This window comes from Prionailurus bengalensis, chromosome C1, assembly GCF_016509475.1.
Source record: "Prionailurus bengalensis isolate Pbe53 chromosome C1, Fcat_Pben_1.1_paternal_pri, whole genome shotgun sequence".
NCBI classification, from domain to species: Eukaryota; Metazoa; Chordata; class Mammalia; order Carnivora; family Felidae; genus Prionailurus; species Prionailurus bengalensis.
Window position 1 is genome coordinate 222162424 of NC_057345.1, and position 15435 is coordinate 222177858.

The following is a 15435-nucleotide window of genomic DNA, read 5'->3' on the forward strand; positions in this document are numbered from 1 at the left end:
GGCTGTCTCGTGTGTTTGTCCAAATGTCCAGCCCCGTATGGACACTCCACTTAGAAACTGTGTGCACATACGTGTGCACCTGAACACGCACAGACTGGTCAAGCCAGGCATGGTGGGTGCGGGGGAGACCACACAGTGGGTGCTGGGGGTCACACGGTGGGTGCTTAGAGGGTCTCTGGTTATGCATGTTCACACAGTACCTGTGGTTCACACAGTACCTGTGAATTGGGAAGCAGGAGACATCACTGACAGGTGCACATATGTAACTGCAAATATAGTAAATCTCTACTTTTTATTTACTCACAGCCAGGTTCTTTCCCCAAAGGGCCCCAGGGACTCACAGGAGTTATTACATAATGTACTGCCCGAGTACATTATATGCTTTCCAAACAGAAGAGTCCTCACCCCAGTCGCTCCGACAGACCAACCAGTAACCACACACCTTAGCTTTTGCATTACTGACTGTCGGGGAAAGACCGCAGTGTGCAATTCGACACCTGCTTGGCCAAATATGTGCCTGTCCCTTCCACTCTCCTCCTCCTCCCCGTGACTCACAGCCGGTCAAGTGGGTGCACAGACACTAAAATGCTAGTCTCTGCATCAGTGCCTCGCTAACGGTGTTCCCCAAAATGGAATATACCTGAGCCAAAGAAGGGACCCCAGCAGGCAGCCTGGGCTCCAGGTACACAGTTTCTTTTCTGTTAAACCGCCTTTTTCTATTTCAGGAAACAAAGTAACAACAGTCCGACACTGAAGAAATCTTAGGTACAGGTATGTTTCCCACCACGGCTGGGTGGCTGGTGGAGCCGCTGGGAGGTCGGAGGGGCTGGCCCGGCAGGCGGGCTCCGGGAGGGCTGCCATCTCCTCGGGGCCCAGCTGTACCCTGTTACAAACCCCCAGACCAGGGGGTTCAGAACTCTCTGAGGGGGCTACAACGGGAGAGAAAAAACAAATACCCAAGGCCTCCGAATACACATAAACCTGGCAGAGATGCACCTGGGGGTGAGCACGAGTCTCACTCTACCTCAAGCAAATGGAGAAACCCCTCCCAGCCCCCCAGCAGCAGCAGTAGCAGGGGGCAGGACTGACGGGGGCTGCCGTGAGGGGTGGCGGCAGGTGGGGAGCTGGGAAGGGAGGGTGGTCAGAGGGGCCTGGGGAGACGCAGACCCAGGGGCGCAGGGGTTCGAGGGAGGGCTCCCAGACTCCACGAATGGCGATACGTTGAAAGAAAAAATGGGGTGAGGGACCTTGATCACGTAACTTTGGGGAAGTCCTGACGACTCCCTCACTGGGAAATTCCCAATGGATGCAGAAATCCTGAGCATTCGGAATCCTGGAACGAAAGAAACTCTCTAGCCCTATTCTTGTTTGATGTGGCATTTCCCAAACTCCCCTGGAAACTCCACGCCACCCGGCTTACTCACCACCCATAAACTCTGTCCAAGTCTTCCTAACAGGGACATATCGGGTTGAACCACGAAGACCCGTCTACAGCCCAGAATCAGTCCCACGCTGAGCGTCACCGGGAATAAGGTGGCACACCCCCCCCACCCCCACCCCCACCCCCACCCAGGGCAGCTCACTCCTCCTGCTCCATAAATGAGCCTCCCGAGCCCATCCTCCTGGTGTTGAGAGGAAAGTGAGGCACCTCAGGGAACAGGCAGCTTCAGCACAGGCTATACCGTCTTACGGACTAAGGAGATGAAGCAGGAATGTTTCTCAGAGCCTTTCCAAACAAGCAGAAGCAAAAGAGCCTCGCAGGGGAGGCGCCACCACAGGAAGCGCGTCCACCCCAGCCAAGCGGGGAAAGCCGAGGCTGGGGTCCGCACAGCGCGGCCTTGGCAGCCGTCCCCGGGCCGCCTTCTCAAAAAGCCTCTGCGTTCAGCTCGTCTACCCAAAGGCATCATTCCCCTCCCATTTCATACCCCACAGACACACAATGCAACACACGCCCCACGGCTCGCGAGCAATTTGCTACCAGGACAAGAACCCGCAAGTATAGCTTGGGTCTGAAACCTTTGTATCACAATAAGTCACCTGAAAGAATAATACCTTTCTCTAAAACTCAACAAGTCCATTAGTATAAGAACAAATCAGAAACCCTCAATTAACTCCCAGATCATCAAATACTAGCTTCCAGGACACCCATTCTTCAAACAATGGAGAAAACACCACCAACAGGAGTTCATTTCAATCCAGAGCAACAAGGGACAGCCTGTGTCTTCAGAGCCAAAATCCAAGGGCATCGCCTAACGCCTAACGGAAGGGAGCAGCCGGCGGCCCGCGGTGCCGCCCGAACACCCCTACCACGGGGCCGTGCAGCCAGAGCTCCTCGGCACACCTGCCCTCCCCCTGCTGAGTGTTGGAGAGCTCAGCGAGGCTCTGATGCGACAGGAACACGGGGCCACCTGGGGGCGGGGACCGAGCACCGCTAAGGGAACAGGAAGCTGCGTTTTAAAGAGGTATGGCTATCACTCTCCTCACGCCCCGTTCTCTTTCTCCTTCAAAGGATTCAGGACGTCCTTGTTACACTCCATCAACCTCGCGAGCTTCCAGAGCCCAGAAAGACGGGGCTAAAAGTGGACTGAGACGGGCGCCTGAGACATCAGGTCCTGGCTAGCGCCCGAACCCTCTGCAGCTTCCCTCCCCCGCCCCTACCGAGACAGACGGCCAAGGCCACTCCAGGGACGCCCTCTGGGCTGAGTCACCTCCAGGCTCCGCAACGCTTCTAGCAGGCCGTGCTGTAAGCCCGGCTGCCGTTTCCTACGGGGACAGGCCAGGCATCGGCCCGGGTAAGCGAGGCAGCCAGCCAGGAAGGCTCCTGCGACATCCAGACACCCGCTCTGGGACTCCGAGGTCGGGGGGCAGTTCTCCCCCGGAGACCTCACAGTCACGCTGAGGACGAGCCGCTCTCAAGCCCGCCAGGCAGAGGCGGCGGCGCCAGGAAGGGGCCGCGATGAGGCGCCACCGCGAGGGAAGCCGAGGGCTGGGTGCCCAGCGGACCCTCCTCCACCATCGCCCCCGCTCGTCTGCTGCAGGCGCGACCCGGCACCCGGTCCGGCAGATTGGAAAGAGAAAGTACAATAAATACAAAGATGGGGTTTACACACTTCCAGCCTCCAACCCTTTCCCAAACAGTGACTATTTTTGGCTCCGTGGACCAGACGGTCTCCGCGGCAACGACTCAGCTCCGCGTTCACAGCAGCGCTGCCAGACGTGTGACCGGACGGGTGTGGCTGTGTTCCAGTAAGACCTCATCTACCCACTTGGCTAAGCCCCGCTCGATCGGGTCACCCAGGCCTCAGCCTCGCGCAGAGAAAGCCATGCCCCGATGACGCACCTCGGCAGCAAAGACCCCGGAGCTGCACGGAAGCCCCGCGCGAGCCCCCCAACTCGGGAAGCCGAGGGGGTACCCACGGCGCACAGCAGGGGCTCCTTCCTCCTCTCAGGGCCGGGTGCCACAGAGACCCGATCACGCCGGAGATGCTCAGCCCGTGCCTTGAGCGACACTGCTGTAGGCAGTCGGCTCGCGGCTGTTCACACACTTCGTCTCTGCAAGCAGGGGGCCGCGCAGCCTCGCCACATATGCCTTCCAGAGTCTTCTACCAGCAGTCTTCTCCCTGGGGAGGCCAAAAGCAAGCAAGCCAACCCACCTCGAGTCGCGTACATTTTAGGAGCAGACCCAACATGAACTCGAGCCCCTGGGCGCCTCCCACACTGCCCCAAGTCAGCATTCCAGCACAGAGAGGGCTCCTTCCCGTCATCTTTTCTAAAAACACTTTTTTGAAGAGTTAGAGTATATTTTAGGCTTTTTGTTTTCATTAAAATTTTGTGTGCATATGTCTGTGTATTATGCGATTTGTCCTTTTCAGAAAGGAAAGACGGTCATTTCAAGAGCGTCCCCAGTGACCCAGGCCCGCCTGGAGAAGACGGGGGAGCTCATTGCGGGCTCCGGCACTGGGGCAGTGAGAGGAGACCACGTACAGACACGCGTACTGCTGACTTCTGCTGCGTCCCTGGGACCTGTCGCTGTGTGCCTACGGAAAGCTACAGCATCACCGGCAAGTGGCGAGATCAAGCGATATCACTGGAAAAGTAGATGAAACTTTCTACTGCGATGCTAATGACCTCAAGCCCCTCAGCCGTGAGGCGAACACTAGCGTGTTTCAGTTTTTAACTCAGAAACGTTGGTTTCTACAAGAAACAGTCTACTGAATCCTGAGCTTGGTGCCGTCTTATGATGAACTCGTCGTGATGTTTTACAAATCTAGTAAGTCTAGTAAAAACACCTCCTGATGCTAAAGGAACCACAACTCATCCTGGACACATTCTAAATGAGACACTGCTCTTTTCACACAGTGCCTTCCAACACTGTAGCGTCTTCCTCGAACATACGCTCAAACTCCACCTGAAGAAATGAGGAAATCAGAAAACTATCAGGTGCGTAGAAATGTATTTCTGCATCAAAATGCAAGGAGCAATCATGAACTGCCAGGTTAGCCATTCCAGTCATAGAAATTTGTAATGCTACTTAGTCCCCCGACTGGACACAAGAGCCCACCTGAGGGAGAGTACTGGTCACTCGGACGCCACAAAACAGGAAAGTGACAACGCCAGCAGAGGGAAATGCTCTCGGTTTCACATAACCTTGCCCACGGCCGAGAACCCAGTGAGGACAAACCCTTCCTCCCGCCGCCGCACGTGGGCTGCCACAGGAGCAACCCCTCCGCCATCCTGCTGCTCTCCCTCCGGCAAACCCAGGGCCGGCCACCTCCAGCAGCTGCCTTGGCAGGGACGCTCCCGCCGGCCAGCTACTGCCACGACACTGGCCTCCGACACCACACAGGGACTCACTGAGCTACCTTCCTTCCGCCGAACGTGGCTCTGTGTGGTCACGCTCACACGTGAGCCCGGAGAAAACACAAGTACCTTGGTGCCGAGTCCCCACAGCAGACAGAGCTCAGACTACAAGAACATTCCAGTGCACGGGGGAACGGAACGCCAACACGCAGCTACTGACTTTTCTCTTACATACAAGAAATGTAACAAACATGAGCCTGCTTACAATCCACCGGACCAGGCTTTAGAGCTGCTCCTTGGCCACGACCCCGCCGACACCCCAGCTGGATGGTTCTGCAGTGAGGCCGTCACGGGCCTGGCAGGACGTTGAGCGGCAGCGCTTGCCTCCACTAGATCCCAACGGCGCCCTCCCTTGGTCCTAACAACCGAGACGTTCTCAGATGCTGCCAGACGTTCCCTGGGGTCGAGATCGCCACAGGTGGGAACCGCTGCCCCACAGGATTCCTGCACAGTCTCTGCTGGAAAAATGAGGCCGAGCACCAGAACTTCCACATGGTTGTTAAAATGCTGCCAAGACCCGGATTTTGGTTGCATCACCAAAAACGTCTTCTGCGTCACCAACCCCGGGCCGGCTCCCCCGAAGGGAGGGACGCCAGGACGTTCCGAGGTGCACCAGCCCTCCCTCGCGGAGCCCAGACCATCAGGGCCGGGCCTCTACCTCAGAGATGACCTCTATCACATTCCGCTCTTTAAATCACCCCTGAGGCCCACCGGGTTCCCCGAGGGGACTCCCAGCACCATGCTGTCGTGGGGCCCCCTGAAGGAGACCAGGTCCCGCCCCGCCAAAGACCCCATGTGACTCCTCTTCTCCTCTGGTCTCAGGAGCCACTGTGTGAAACGGGCGATAGGGAGATGACATCAGACCGCCCCAGCCCCTTCCCGTTCTGGCGCACTCCAGGCCACATTCCTGTGGCCGCCAGAGCCTTCGGGCCTGGATGTGGCCCACCGGCCGTGAGCTCGGCCTCGCAGGGAAGCCAACTTTCCTGAGAGGTCAGAGCCAGGGCCTCGTCCTCACAGACATAGAGAGCAGCCCCCCAACCCTCCAATGGCATCAAGAAGCTGTGCGAGTTGAAAACACACATCACTAACAACTCCCTTTACGCTGCCGGATGCTGAATGCAGCTAGGAAGCAATATGTGTGGATGGAAAACACGAGTGTTTCTGTGGGAAACCGGCTACTTGTTTTCATAGAATAAAGTGCTGTGATGTACAAAAGCCTCCCTGCCTGCTCATAATTGTATCTTTATCACTGGAAGGAACTATATAATGACTCGAACCAGAGGGAGGAACCCCATTCCCCACAATCATGGAATCATCACCCACGTAGGTAACAGAGAAAAAAACAAAACCGGATGTTGAGATACTCAGTCCCCCTGAGTTTAACAGCTCAGAGTAACTCTCATTCAGGATGGAACAGGGCCCTCCCCACAGAGATCCGACGACAGATCAAACTAATGCAACTCCTTCTTAGTCTGACCTGCTTCTCAGGTGATTTATAACAATGTTTTCACTAGAAGACCAGTTTTAGAAGGAAAAATAACCTGAGAAGATCCAAGTGAAGCTCTCAAGAGCTCTGAGAAAATTAAAACATTCTTGGATATCTATGGGCTCTTCACTCCTGTCCTTCCATCACTCCTCCTCCTCTTCCTCCTCCTCCTCTTCCTCGTCCAGACTTAAGCTTTTATGGTCAGGCATGGGGCTCTCGGACTTCTCTTCCTCCTCCCGAGCAAAGAGCTTCTTAAAAACTTCAAACTCCTCAGCAGAAGAACAGGCTGTCCTGGCCAGAAACTCAGCTTCTGACACTCTGAGGATGTCCTTGAGTAAAGGATTGGGGACCTGGGTCTGGCCCTTCTTATCAGGGGTTTGGTACCGTCCTAGGCGCTCGAGGAACACATGTCTCTGCTTGATCTTGGTGATGGAATACTGCAGCAAGTCGGTCCTCACCACGTCCGCGTGCTTAACCCCCATCCTGAAATAGGCATACTGGAGACACAGACACAGTTAGGAGGCCCAGGCACAGTGACTTACAACCGGCCCTTCTACGGTCCATAATCGCCTCAAGCTGTCCAAACGCACTCACAAAGGGCCACCCAACTAACAGTGGCAGGACACTCCGTGACACCCGGCAATTGTGTGACGGCTGAGTTTTCAAAACATTTTCAAATTCATATTGAGAAAAATTTAGCAGAAAATAAAGGGACAAGGGAGATAAATTCAGTTCTGTTTTTCTCAGGGAAAAAACCGTGAGTATGGAAAGAACAGGCAAAAAATTCAGAACACATCTAACAATTTGACCTAAGTTGTCATAATTGTTACCCAAAAGTTGGGACAACTGTCACAACTACACTTCTAAAATCAGCATGCAGAATAGGTTCTAAAGAAAGGAAGATTTTCAGCTCTTTTTAAATTAGCTATTTCAAGCAGAGGCTCCGTTTGGCCCCAAGAGTGAGACTGGGTGACCCCCCATCAATGGCAGAAAAACTGCAGAACAGGTCCTACATAAAGGGGTGAAAGACCAGAGGCCGATTCTCTCTGGCTCCTGCAAGGAGGATCTAAGCCCCTCACCTCATCCATTCACCCTCAGGGCGCCTGAGGCCTCCCTCGGTGGAGCGGCCCCTCCCTACAGCTGAAGCACTGGCTGTCCCTTCCCGAACCCCCGACCAGGCACCCTCACCTGGAACTTGTACTCCAGTTCACCGGGGTCCTCCTGAAGAACATACGGGCACCTGTGCAAAATCCTGGTCACCTGCTGTACCGTGAAAAGACATTTCTCCTTGAGAACTCCGACAATGCTGTCGATGTCCCTCTGGTGCATGGTGAAGATTTCAGGGCAGCAGAGAAGCACCGTCTTGAGTTTCCCTGCAGAACATAAAAAAGGGCAAGTGCATAATTTCAGGATAGTCCAGAAAACCAAGGGCTCGCTACACCCAAGCCAGCATTCAAAACACGGACCAGGGTGCTCTCCTCCACGAGTGACAGCGTCCGCTGCCTGCCCAGGAGCACCAGAACGACACAGCTCCTCACCGACTCTCTCTCACTTCTGAGACTCACCAACCTTCCCTCCCTGACAGAAAGAGGGGGCCTCTTGCTGGCCTCCCGACTGAAAGCCATTAACCTCACATTCTCGGCTTCCTCCTCTTGTCCCCTTCCTCTGAAGAACTTCACGGTGGGGGAGTGGGGGGTTAGTGCACCTGGGTGGCTCATTTGGCTGAGTGTCTGACTCTTGATTTTGGCTCAGGTCATGATCCTATGAGATACAGCCCCACGTCGGGCTCTGTGCTGAGCGTGGAGCCTGCTTCAGATTCTTTCCCTCTGCCCCTCCCCTGCCCATGCACAATCTCTCTCCAAAATTAAAAGAAAAAAAAAACTTCACAGGGGATTTACGGAAAGATGAGACAGTAAGATGAGACAGTAGTTTCCCCCACACTGGGGCTTTGGATTGATGTTTCCTTCCATAATAAAATAGAAGCACTGACAAGCAACGTTCCTAAGATCTGGGAGCCTAAACTCAATGAAAAGGACTTCCATGATAATAATTAATGTAATAGTAAGAATACTCATGATGTGTAGCCATGAACACTGATGTCCTAGTTAGTGAAGTGACCATATATTATATCCAAATTAGGGCAATTCTGAGTGAAAGAGGCCCTATTAACAAATGCATTAGGGTAACTGGTAACTGAGATTACCCTACGCAAACTGGGGCATATGGTCTTTTTTTTCTTTTCTTTGACGGGGGAGGAGTGGGGAGGGGCAGATAGAGAGGAAGAACATCTTTTTTTTTAATATTTAAAGTTTATTTATTTTGAGAGAGAGAAAGAGAAAAAGGAGGGAGGGGCAGAGAGGGACAGAGAGAGAGAGAGAGAGAGAGAGAGAGAGAGAATCTCAAGCAGGCTCCAAGCTGTCAGCACAGAGCCCGACGTGGGGTTCAAACTCACAAACCACGAGATCATGACCTGAGCTAAAGGTGGACACTTAACCGACTGAACCATCCAGGCACCTCTGAGCTTTGTAATTTATAATCATCACATATAAAGTGTTAAGTTTAGCCTTTTAGATTATACCACAACAGGTAATCCAGTAACAGAAACAGAGAAGACTACCTTCTTCCTTATCTTCTAGAGGAGGTCCGTAGAGATCCTCTGAAATAGTAGATCCCTAAACCTTCTGTCGCCCTCAACAATATATTACCAGTAACAGTCAAAAATGAAAAAAAAGAACAGTGGCCCTCCGCTGGTCAAAGTAGGTAAAGATCCTTGGAGACGCTCATGGACCCCTAACCCCCTTCTCCTAAAGGCCCATAAAGAGATCCAAGGAAATTCAAGAATCCTTGGGGCACCTGGGTGGCTCAGTCAGTTAAGTGTCCAACCTCAGTTCAGGTCATGGTCTCGAGGTCTGTGACTTCGAGCCCTGTGTCAGGCTCTGTGCTGACAGTTGGGAGCCTAGAGCCTGCTTCAGATTCTGTGTCTTCCTCTTTCTCTGCACCTCCCCTGCTTGCGCTCTGTCTCTTTCTCACTCTCTCTAAAATAAATAAACAAAAAAAAAAAAAAAGAGAGAGAGAAAGGAATTCTAGAATCCTTGAGGTGTGAATCCTGTTGGGGACAGGGGAGGGGGTGGGGGACGTGGTGGAGGGAACAGTCACTCCTCAGTTTCCTAGGAGTTTGGGAAGATCTCGTCTTCCACAGCAAATCAAGACACCTTGTTGGAATGCACGTCTTTACCGGGGCCTCTGTAAGCCTTTGGCTCTACGTCATACAGACACAAAGCACTAAGACCACTTCACGTTCAACATCAAAAATGCCGTATACACACATGTATCGGTATCACATACTGACGTCTATCTGCTGGGCGTGAGCATGTAGTACGTGCTCTAGATGCCAGGGGCCCCACAGTGAGCACACCAGACAAGAGTCCTGGTCTGTCCCCCCTTCCCTCCGGCAGTGCCATCCACAGAGGTCACTCCTCTTTCTCACCTCCGAACCAAATCACGTGTTACTCTCAAGGAGGTTCCCCAGAAGCCCCCCTAGTCCATCCCACCTGGGCTACTCGTCCCCCAACCCCGAGTCCTCGGCGTCGTCCACGAAATCAGCACTTCCTGTACCTTCTCCAAGCCCAAGCTTCCGCAGGTAACTGGAGCGTTTCCTCATCTGCATTATAGGCAGCTTCAGCAGCTCAGGGCTTTTCTTTAGGGCCACATACACAGGCTCTGGGTTCAAGCCCAGGAGTATTAATTCTGAAATGATGTCCAGCAACTGCTGGGGGGGCACACTTGGCCACATACTGAGCAATTCATTAATGTGGAAGTCACTGAAACCCATGTCCAGGAGGGCACTGATGATGTGCTCCCGCTCTAAGAACCCTCCAGCCACAGGAGTCCTCTGCTTCTCAAGGGGGTCCGGGGTGAGATCTGTCCTGCACTCTGGTTCCCGCACATACTTTCTGGGTTCCACGCAGGATACCTTCCGGAGGCCCCCTCCACTGGAGGCTGTGGTCAGTAGACACAGCAACGATGCAGACGTCCTTTTCTGTTCTCCGAGAGGAGTCTGCCTAGCAACATGCGCCCAGATGAGGGGGATCAGGCGGTGCCAGTCAAAGACCTACGAGACAGAGTACCAGTGGGGAATAAATTCGTCACTACCCCAATGTAACAGACATCACAGGGCTCCTGAGCCAGGTTACCTAGTGCCTCGGTCCCACATAAGCACGGCAGCCTTTGTAAGCAATCTGCAGAATCGTATCTGAACCTAAAAAAGCCTGCAGAGAAGGAAGTTCACATACAGAGAGCAGAGTACTGCGAGGGCACAGAGGTCAGAGAGCCAAGCAAGTGTCCGCCGGCTTTTGTCACTGTAACTGAGGGGGCAGGGAGGAACAGAACTAGAAAGGGTGTCTGTGCGTGGGGTACTTTTGCTCTACCCCTAAGGTTCAGTGCTGGGGGGGGGGGGGTGCAAATTTAACTGAAAACAGACGAACAGGAAGATAAAAACCAAAGTTCATTCCTAGGCATGGAACTGCTCACAGAAGGGGTAGCTTTCTACACGGTAACATTAGGGCCTAACTTAAGGAGGAGGCAGCGTCTATGGGAAGAACAAATGGGGGATAAGCAAGTTTGTAACAATGTTTGCTCACGCAGATGCAAGTGGTCTCTCTTTTTCTTCTTGGCCATAAAACTACCCAGGAGAGAAAAACATGAAGCCTGTGTTACCAGTGAGATAAGGGAATCTCCCAGAAACCCTTCTGCAGCTGCTGTATCCTAAATACAATAGTTGAAAACAACTTCCGTGCCACCCCTGGGGGTCTGAGTTGGCGTCCACACCTCAAAGATGTGGACCTCACACTAGTGTGCAGATTCATCGACCTAAGTCCGCTCCGCAGAATCAGCCTGACGGCCAAGGGGCACACACACAACTCCCGCCCGCCTCGAACGGCCCCGCGGTGCGGGCCCACGCGAGGCAGATCCCGCGGTCGCCGCCCGCGCACTCAACACCCTCCCCACCCCGACCCGCAGCGCTCGGCCCCGGATCCCACCCCGCGCGACAGCGCGCCGCGGCCCACGCGGGGCACCGGCCCCCGAGTAAGGCTCCACCCGGCGGCGGCTCGTCTGCGACCGCGCGGGTCCCCGGCACCCGGCGCCACCTCACCTGCCTGCCGAGCGCCGCCATAGCGCCGAGGCGTCAGCGACCCTGGCGCCGGAAACCGGCCCTCACAGGTCCGCGCTTCCGCCCTCGCGAGCCCTCCCTTCCGCCCTCCCCCTGGCAAGCGCGGGCGCGCGAGAGGCGCGTTCCGCCGCCAAGGTCCCCAGTCCCGCGGCCTGCCCTCCTCTAGCGGGGACGCCCGGTCGTGCGGACACGGAGCCCCGGTGTCTTTCAGGGCATCCTCCGCCCTCCCGAGCCCCGAGCCTTCGTTTGTACGAGCTTCCTCTTTTTTTAGCTAGCACTGGCTTCTGGACTGAGAAGGGCTTGGAGCACCTGCTCCGTGCCCGGCACCGGGCTGGGCGCCGCCACAGGTCATGTGACGAAGGACGTTGTCAAAGAGAAGGTTGTAATCTGTGTAGAACCAAAGCATTGATTGTTTTTCTTGGGTTTTTTTTTTTTTTTTTTTTTTTTACTCCAGTTTTCTTGCAAAACTACCCAAGTGTCGGCCTCTCAGGATAAAGTAATGCTTTTACACCCAAAGCCTAAGAAAATCCCCGTGTGCTGCCGCCACTCCCTGGAGGGAATCAGTCAACGAGCCCCGACAGGTAATCCGGCTGGAGAGATAAAGTCGTGGGCGAGATGCAGGCCTCGCTCTAGGAAGCCAACAGCATCTTCAGTCCTCTGAAAATGCCGCTCTCTGGAATCGCACCGGGAACACAGAGAGAAAGATCTGCCAGCCTGTCTCAGCCTCAGCCTCTCTCTGCAAAGAACGCTCTCAAAACGTCGGACCTCCTACTGCCATCCAGAAGGAGGAGTTCTATTTTTCCTCAGAAGTAACAGTCCTTGGAGAGCTAGGACTTTTCCCTCTTAGCCCATTGCACCCGGGTCTGAAAAGAACATTCTGTAACCTCTTACGTGTTGTAAGTATCATGTCTACTACAAGGAAAAACGTGGGGTTTTTTTTTCACTCTGGAAAAGAGTTATCAAGAAACTCATTCGAACTCAGAAGAGTAAACATCACTTTTTATTACACACTTTAAAAAAAATACACACCTAAAAACCAGGCCTTTGTGGTCCTTGATGGGGGAGGGCGTGTCCCCCTCCCCCTGTCAGTCTCTGGTGACAGCAGGGACTCAGGAGCACTTTGCACAGGAAGGGGGATAGCAATATCCCATATCCCCACAGTTGAGAACGAACCACTGCTCTCTGGGTGTCCCAAGATACTGGAGGACAGTTGAGTGCTCCCTAATGAGCCCAGGGCTTCCCCAGAGCTGTGTGACCCCCGAGCATCTTCCGGAGGGCAAGGCAGAGGAACCGCCAACCTGCAGAAAGGGGTGACGTGCTGGAAGAAGGGGGGGGGCCGCGGGGCTTTTCGTTTTCTTCTCACCATCTTAGCAAAGAGAAGAATGAAAGAGTTCCCTCTTACTCCCAACCACCCCCTCCCCTCCAACACAGATAAAAAGAAAGGCTGCTTTTCACGTGCTCCGTGAGCATCTGGATTCCGCTCCGGAGGGGGATGGGTCGGAGCCATCGGAGTGTGTGAGAGACAGCCCGGCCTGTGAACCGGAAGGGAAGTAAGACGGGCTGGACGCCCCGGCCGAGGTGGGGCCTGGGCTGGACGCAGGCTGTCTGGGGAGTGCTGGCAGGGCGTCTGGGTGGACAGCAGGGCCCAGGTGGGCTGCAGTGCTGGGGGGGGGGGGGGGGGGGAGGGGAGAAAGAAGTGCTTGAGCATCAGTGCCCGCCCGGCCTCCTTAGACTGAGCAAGCTGCAGGGCTCCCGGCTCACCCGGGGGAGGCCCCCCCAAACTGACAGAGGCTGAGCCCCTCTCCAGCTGCAGCAAGTGGGCGTGCACAGACATAAAAATAAGGAAAGGAAACGCTTCCCACATTGGCGTTGTGGAAGAATTCAGACAGTCCAAGTCAGGATAACTGTTTACTACAAAATTGCTTTAATTTGGAAAATGTTCAAGAAAATAAGTTAATGAAATAGTCTGGTCAGTTGCTAACCAGTTCTACAAACTCCACACATCCGATGGGCACTTGTCCAGTCAGAGGAGACAAAAACACATGTGTATATACAAAAGCAGAAAGACTAAAAAACTTTACGCCTTTCCGAAGTCCACAAGTGAAAGCCCTTTAACAGTACAAACTCAACCCGGCACTAGAACACTTTCCCGAGGTCATGACAAAAGTGAATTCCAAGTCTATTTATAAACCTAAAATCTTACAGCATCACTGGCTTTTGTTCTAGCATTTTTTTAGTGCTAGAGAGCTTTTAGCATTTTGCACGTGAGCTTTTAGAACGTGAACTGGGCCTAGTTCTTGAGAGTTTACTTTCTCTGAATGGAAGAGGCCCGAAAACAATTCAGTCCCCCAGAGTGATACAGAGGAGCAGGGAGCTGGTGTCCGCTCAGCAGGGGCCGCCCCTAGGGCCCAAGGCCCCGCATGGCTCTGGGGCCACTTCCCTCGCGCACCTGCTCTCCATCTCCAGACTCAGCGCCGACAGACCTCCACTTTCTGAAGAAAGAAGAAGACATTGTATCATTCACACAAGATTCTAAGACACTTGCTTCTCGCTGGGAGAATCCCTAGCCGCAGAGACATCAGGGGCCTTCAGAACCGGCCTGGCTCTGCCCGAGTCCCGGCCCCTGCCGAGCTGCTGCGCGGATTCTAAGCCGGGGGCCGGCAGCACCAGCTTGGTCCGCCCGCTTTGAGCACTGGTGACCAGACGCGCCGGCTGCTGCCCAGCTGTGCAGCCAGAAGCCTTATCTGAAGAGCCAGGGCTCCTGGGTCCCCTCAGAGCATCCCACTCCCACCATCTGCAGCCTTACCCTTTCCTTTAGCTGGCTCAGGCCACCACCAGCCCTTTGCCCCCAATCCTTCTGTGGGCGCCTCCTTGTCAGGGCCTCCCCTGGGTGCTCACCCACCTTCTAAGGCCCCGGTGGTGTTCAGGGGCCTCTGGAACAGAATCAAGCTCCACTTTCTCCGCAGGTGACAAACCAGCTACAAGGCCTGACATTTGTGTCCAGGACAGCGTGGAGGAGGGGTCGTCCTCCTCAGACCCAGGAAGGCAGCCCTGCCTTCCTGGCACAGCGGCCGTGCCTCTCACCTGGCTTGTTCACTCGACACACCTCATCCCAGGTGTAGTCAGCAAGGTTCACAGGCTGTGTCACCCAGGGGTCCGTCACCAGCTTCTCCAAGGTGGTGCGCTGCTCGGGGATAGGCTGCAGCAGCCCAGACACGAGGTGCATGAGATCTGGGGACAGAGAGACCCACCCCACGCGTGTGGGTGGATCCAGGCCGGGCTCAAGTAGAATGTGTCTCAAAACTACAGACAGGGCCTGGCTGTGCCTGCCATGAGCACCTCTGAGCCCCGGAACCTCCACTTCTGACAAGAACCTGGGGTCCCTGGCACACGGGCCCAGCTACGCCCCAGACAGGCTGCAGGAGACGCTTGTCCCTCGGAAATGGAAGCACGGAGCTCAGGGTCCCGCCTCGCTCACCTAACCACTGTGCGGAGCTTCGTAAACTCGACCTGTTCTTGGGGCTCTGGCTGTGCAGAGCTTTGAACGACACAGGGTTTGTGGGATAAGAGGAGAGGGACGTGGCCAGAGCAAGCCCTGCGTTGTCCCCCCCCAAAGGAAGCACAGGCTCTGGGAAGAGCCCCAGCCTTGGGTCTGGATTTGGGCCCCATTTCCTGTAAGAACATGGGGTCCCCTCAACCAGGGCTACTCTGAGCCTCACCATCCCAGAGGGTATCCTGAGAACCTGGTGAGTGAGCGTGTGGAATAGGCGTTGTGGGTGGAACAGAATGTGCTGCGAGCGGCGTGGTTCGTGGGAATCCGGGACTTCAGCAGAGCTCTAAAGATCCTCCTCCAGGCTGTTAGGGACTCAGTGTCCCCACACCTCCCCCCCATCCCTGTCCCCCACTGGGACAGTGTCAG

At 54.7% G+C, this 15435-nt stretch overlaps 3 protein-coding genes across 7 annotated transcripts in view; 1 reads left to right on the forward strand and 2 right to left on the reverse strand.

The window, feature by feature from the left end:
- The window catches only part of SNED1 (sushi, nidogen and EGF like domains 1), an 87388-nt gene extending 81310 nt beyond the window's left edge, over window positions 1-6078 (forward strand). For 2 of the 3 annotated variants that reach the window (XM_043578405.1, XM_043578407.1), the window contains 2 exons: window positions 726-771; window positions 2510-6078. In XM_043578405.1, coding sequence (XP_043434340.1) covers window positions 726-765 — 40 coding nt within the window. In that variant the 3' untranslated portion in view covers window positions 766-771; window positions 2510-6078. The remainder of the gene's footprint in view (window positions 1-725; window positions 772-2509) is intronic. The other variant, XM_043578406.1, reaches the window with a different exon arrangement.
- On the reverse strand, window positions 4437-11616 carry MTERF4 (mitochondrial transcription termination factor 4). Its single transcript, XM_043578415.1, has 4 exons — window positions 11499-11616; window positions 9962-10457; window positions 7535-7719; window positions 4437-6843 (listed from the first exon to the last, which is right to left on the reverse strand). Exons 1-4 carry the CDS (start codon window positions 11517-11519, stop codon window positions 6490-6492), a joined length of 1056 nt encoding a protein of 351 aa, XP_043434350.1. The 5' UTR covers window positions 11520-11616; the 3' UTR covers window positions 4437-6489.
- Window positions 11617-13417: 1801 nt separating this feature from the next.
- Window positions 13418-15435, reverse strand: part of PASK (PAS domain containing serine/threonine kinase) — a 41685-nt gene continuing 39667 nt past the window's right edge. For all 3 annotated transcript variants that reach the window (XM_043578403.1, XM_043578402.1, XM_043578404.1), the window contains 2 exons: window positions 14601-14747; window positions 13418-14008 (listed from right to left, as the gene is read on the reverse strand). In XM_043578403.1, the coding sequence (XP_043434338.1) occupies window positions 13902-14008; window positions 14601-14747 (254 nt within the window). In that variant the 3' untranslated portion in view covers window positions 13418-13901. The remainder of the gene's footprint in view (window positions 14009-14600; window positions 14748-15435) is intronic.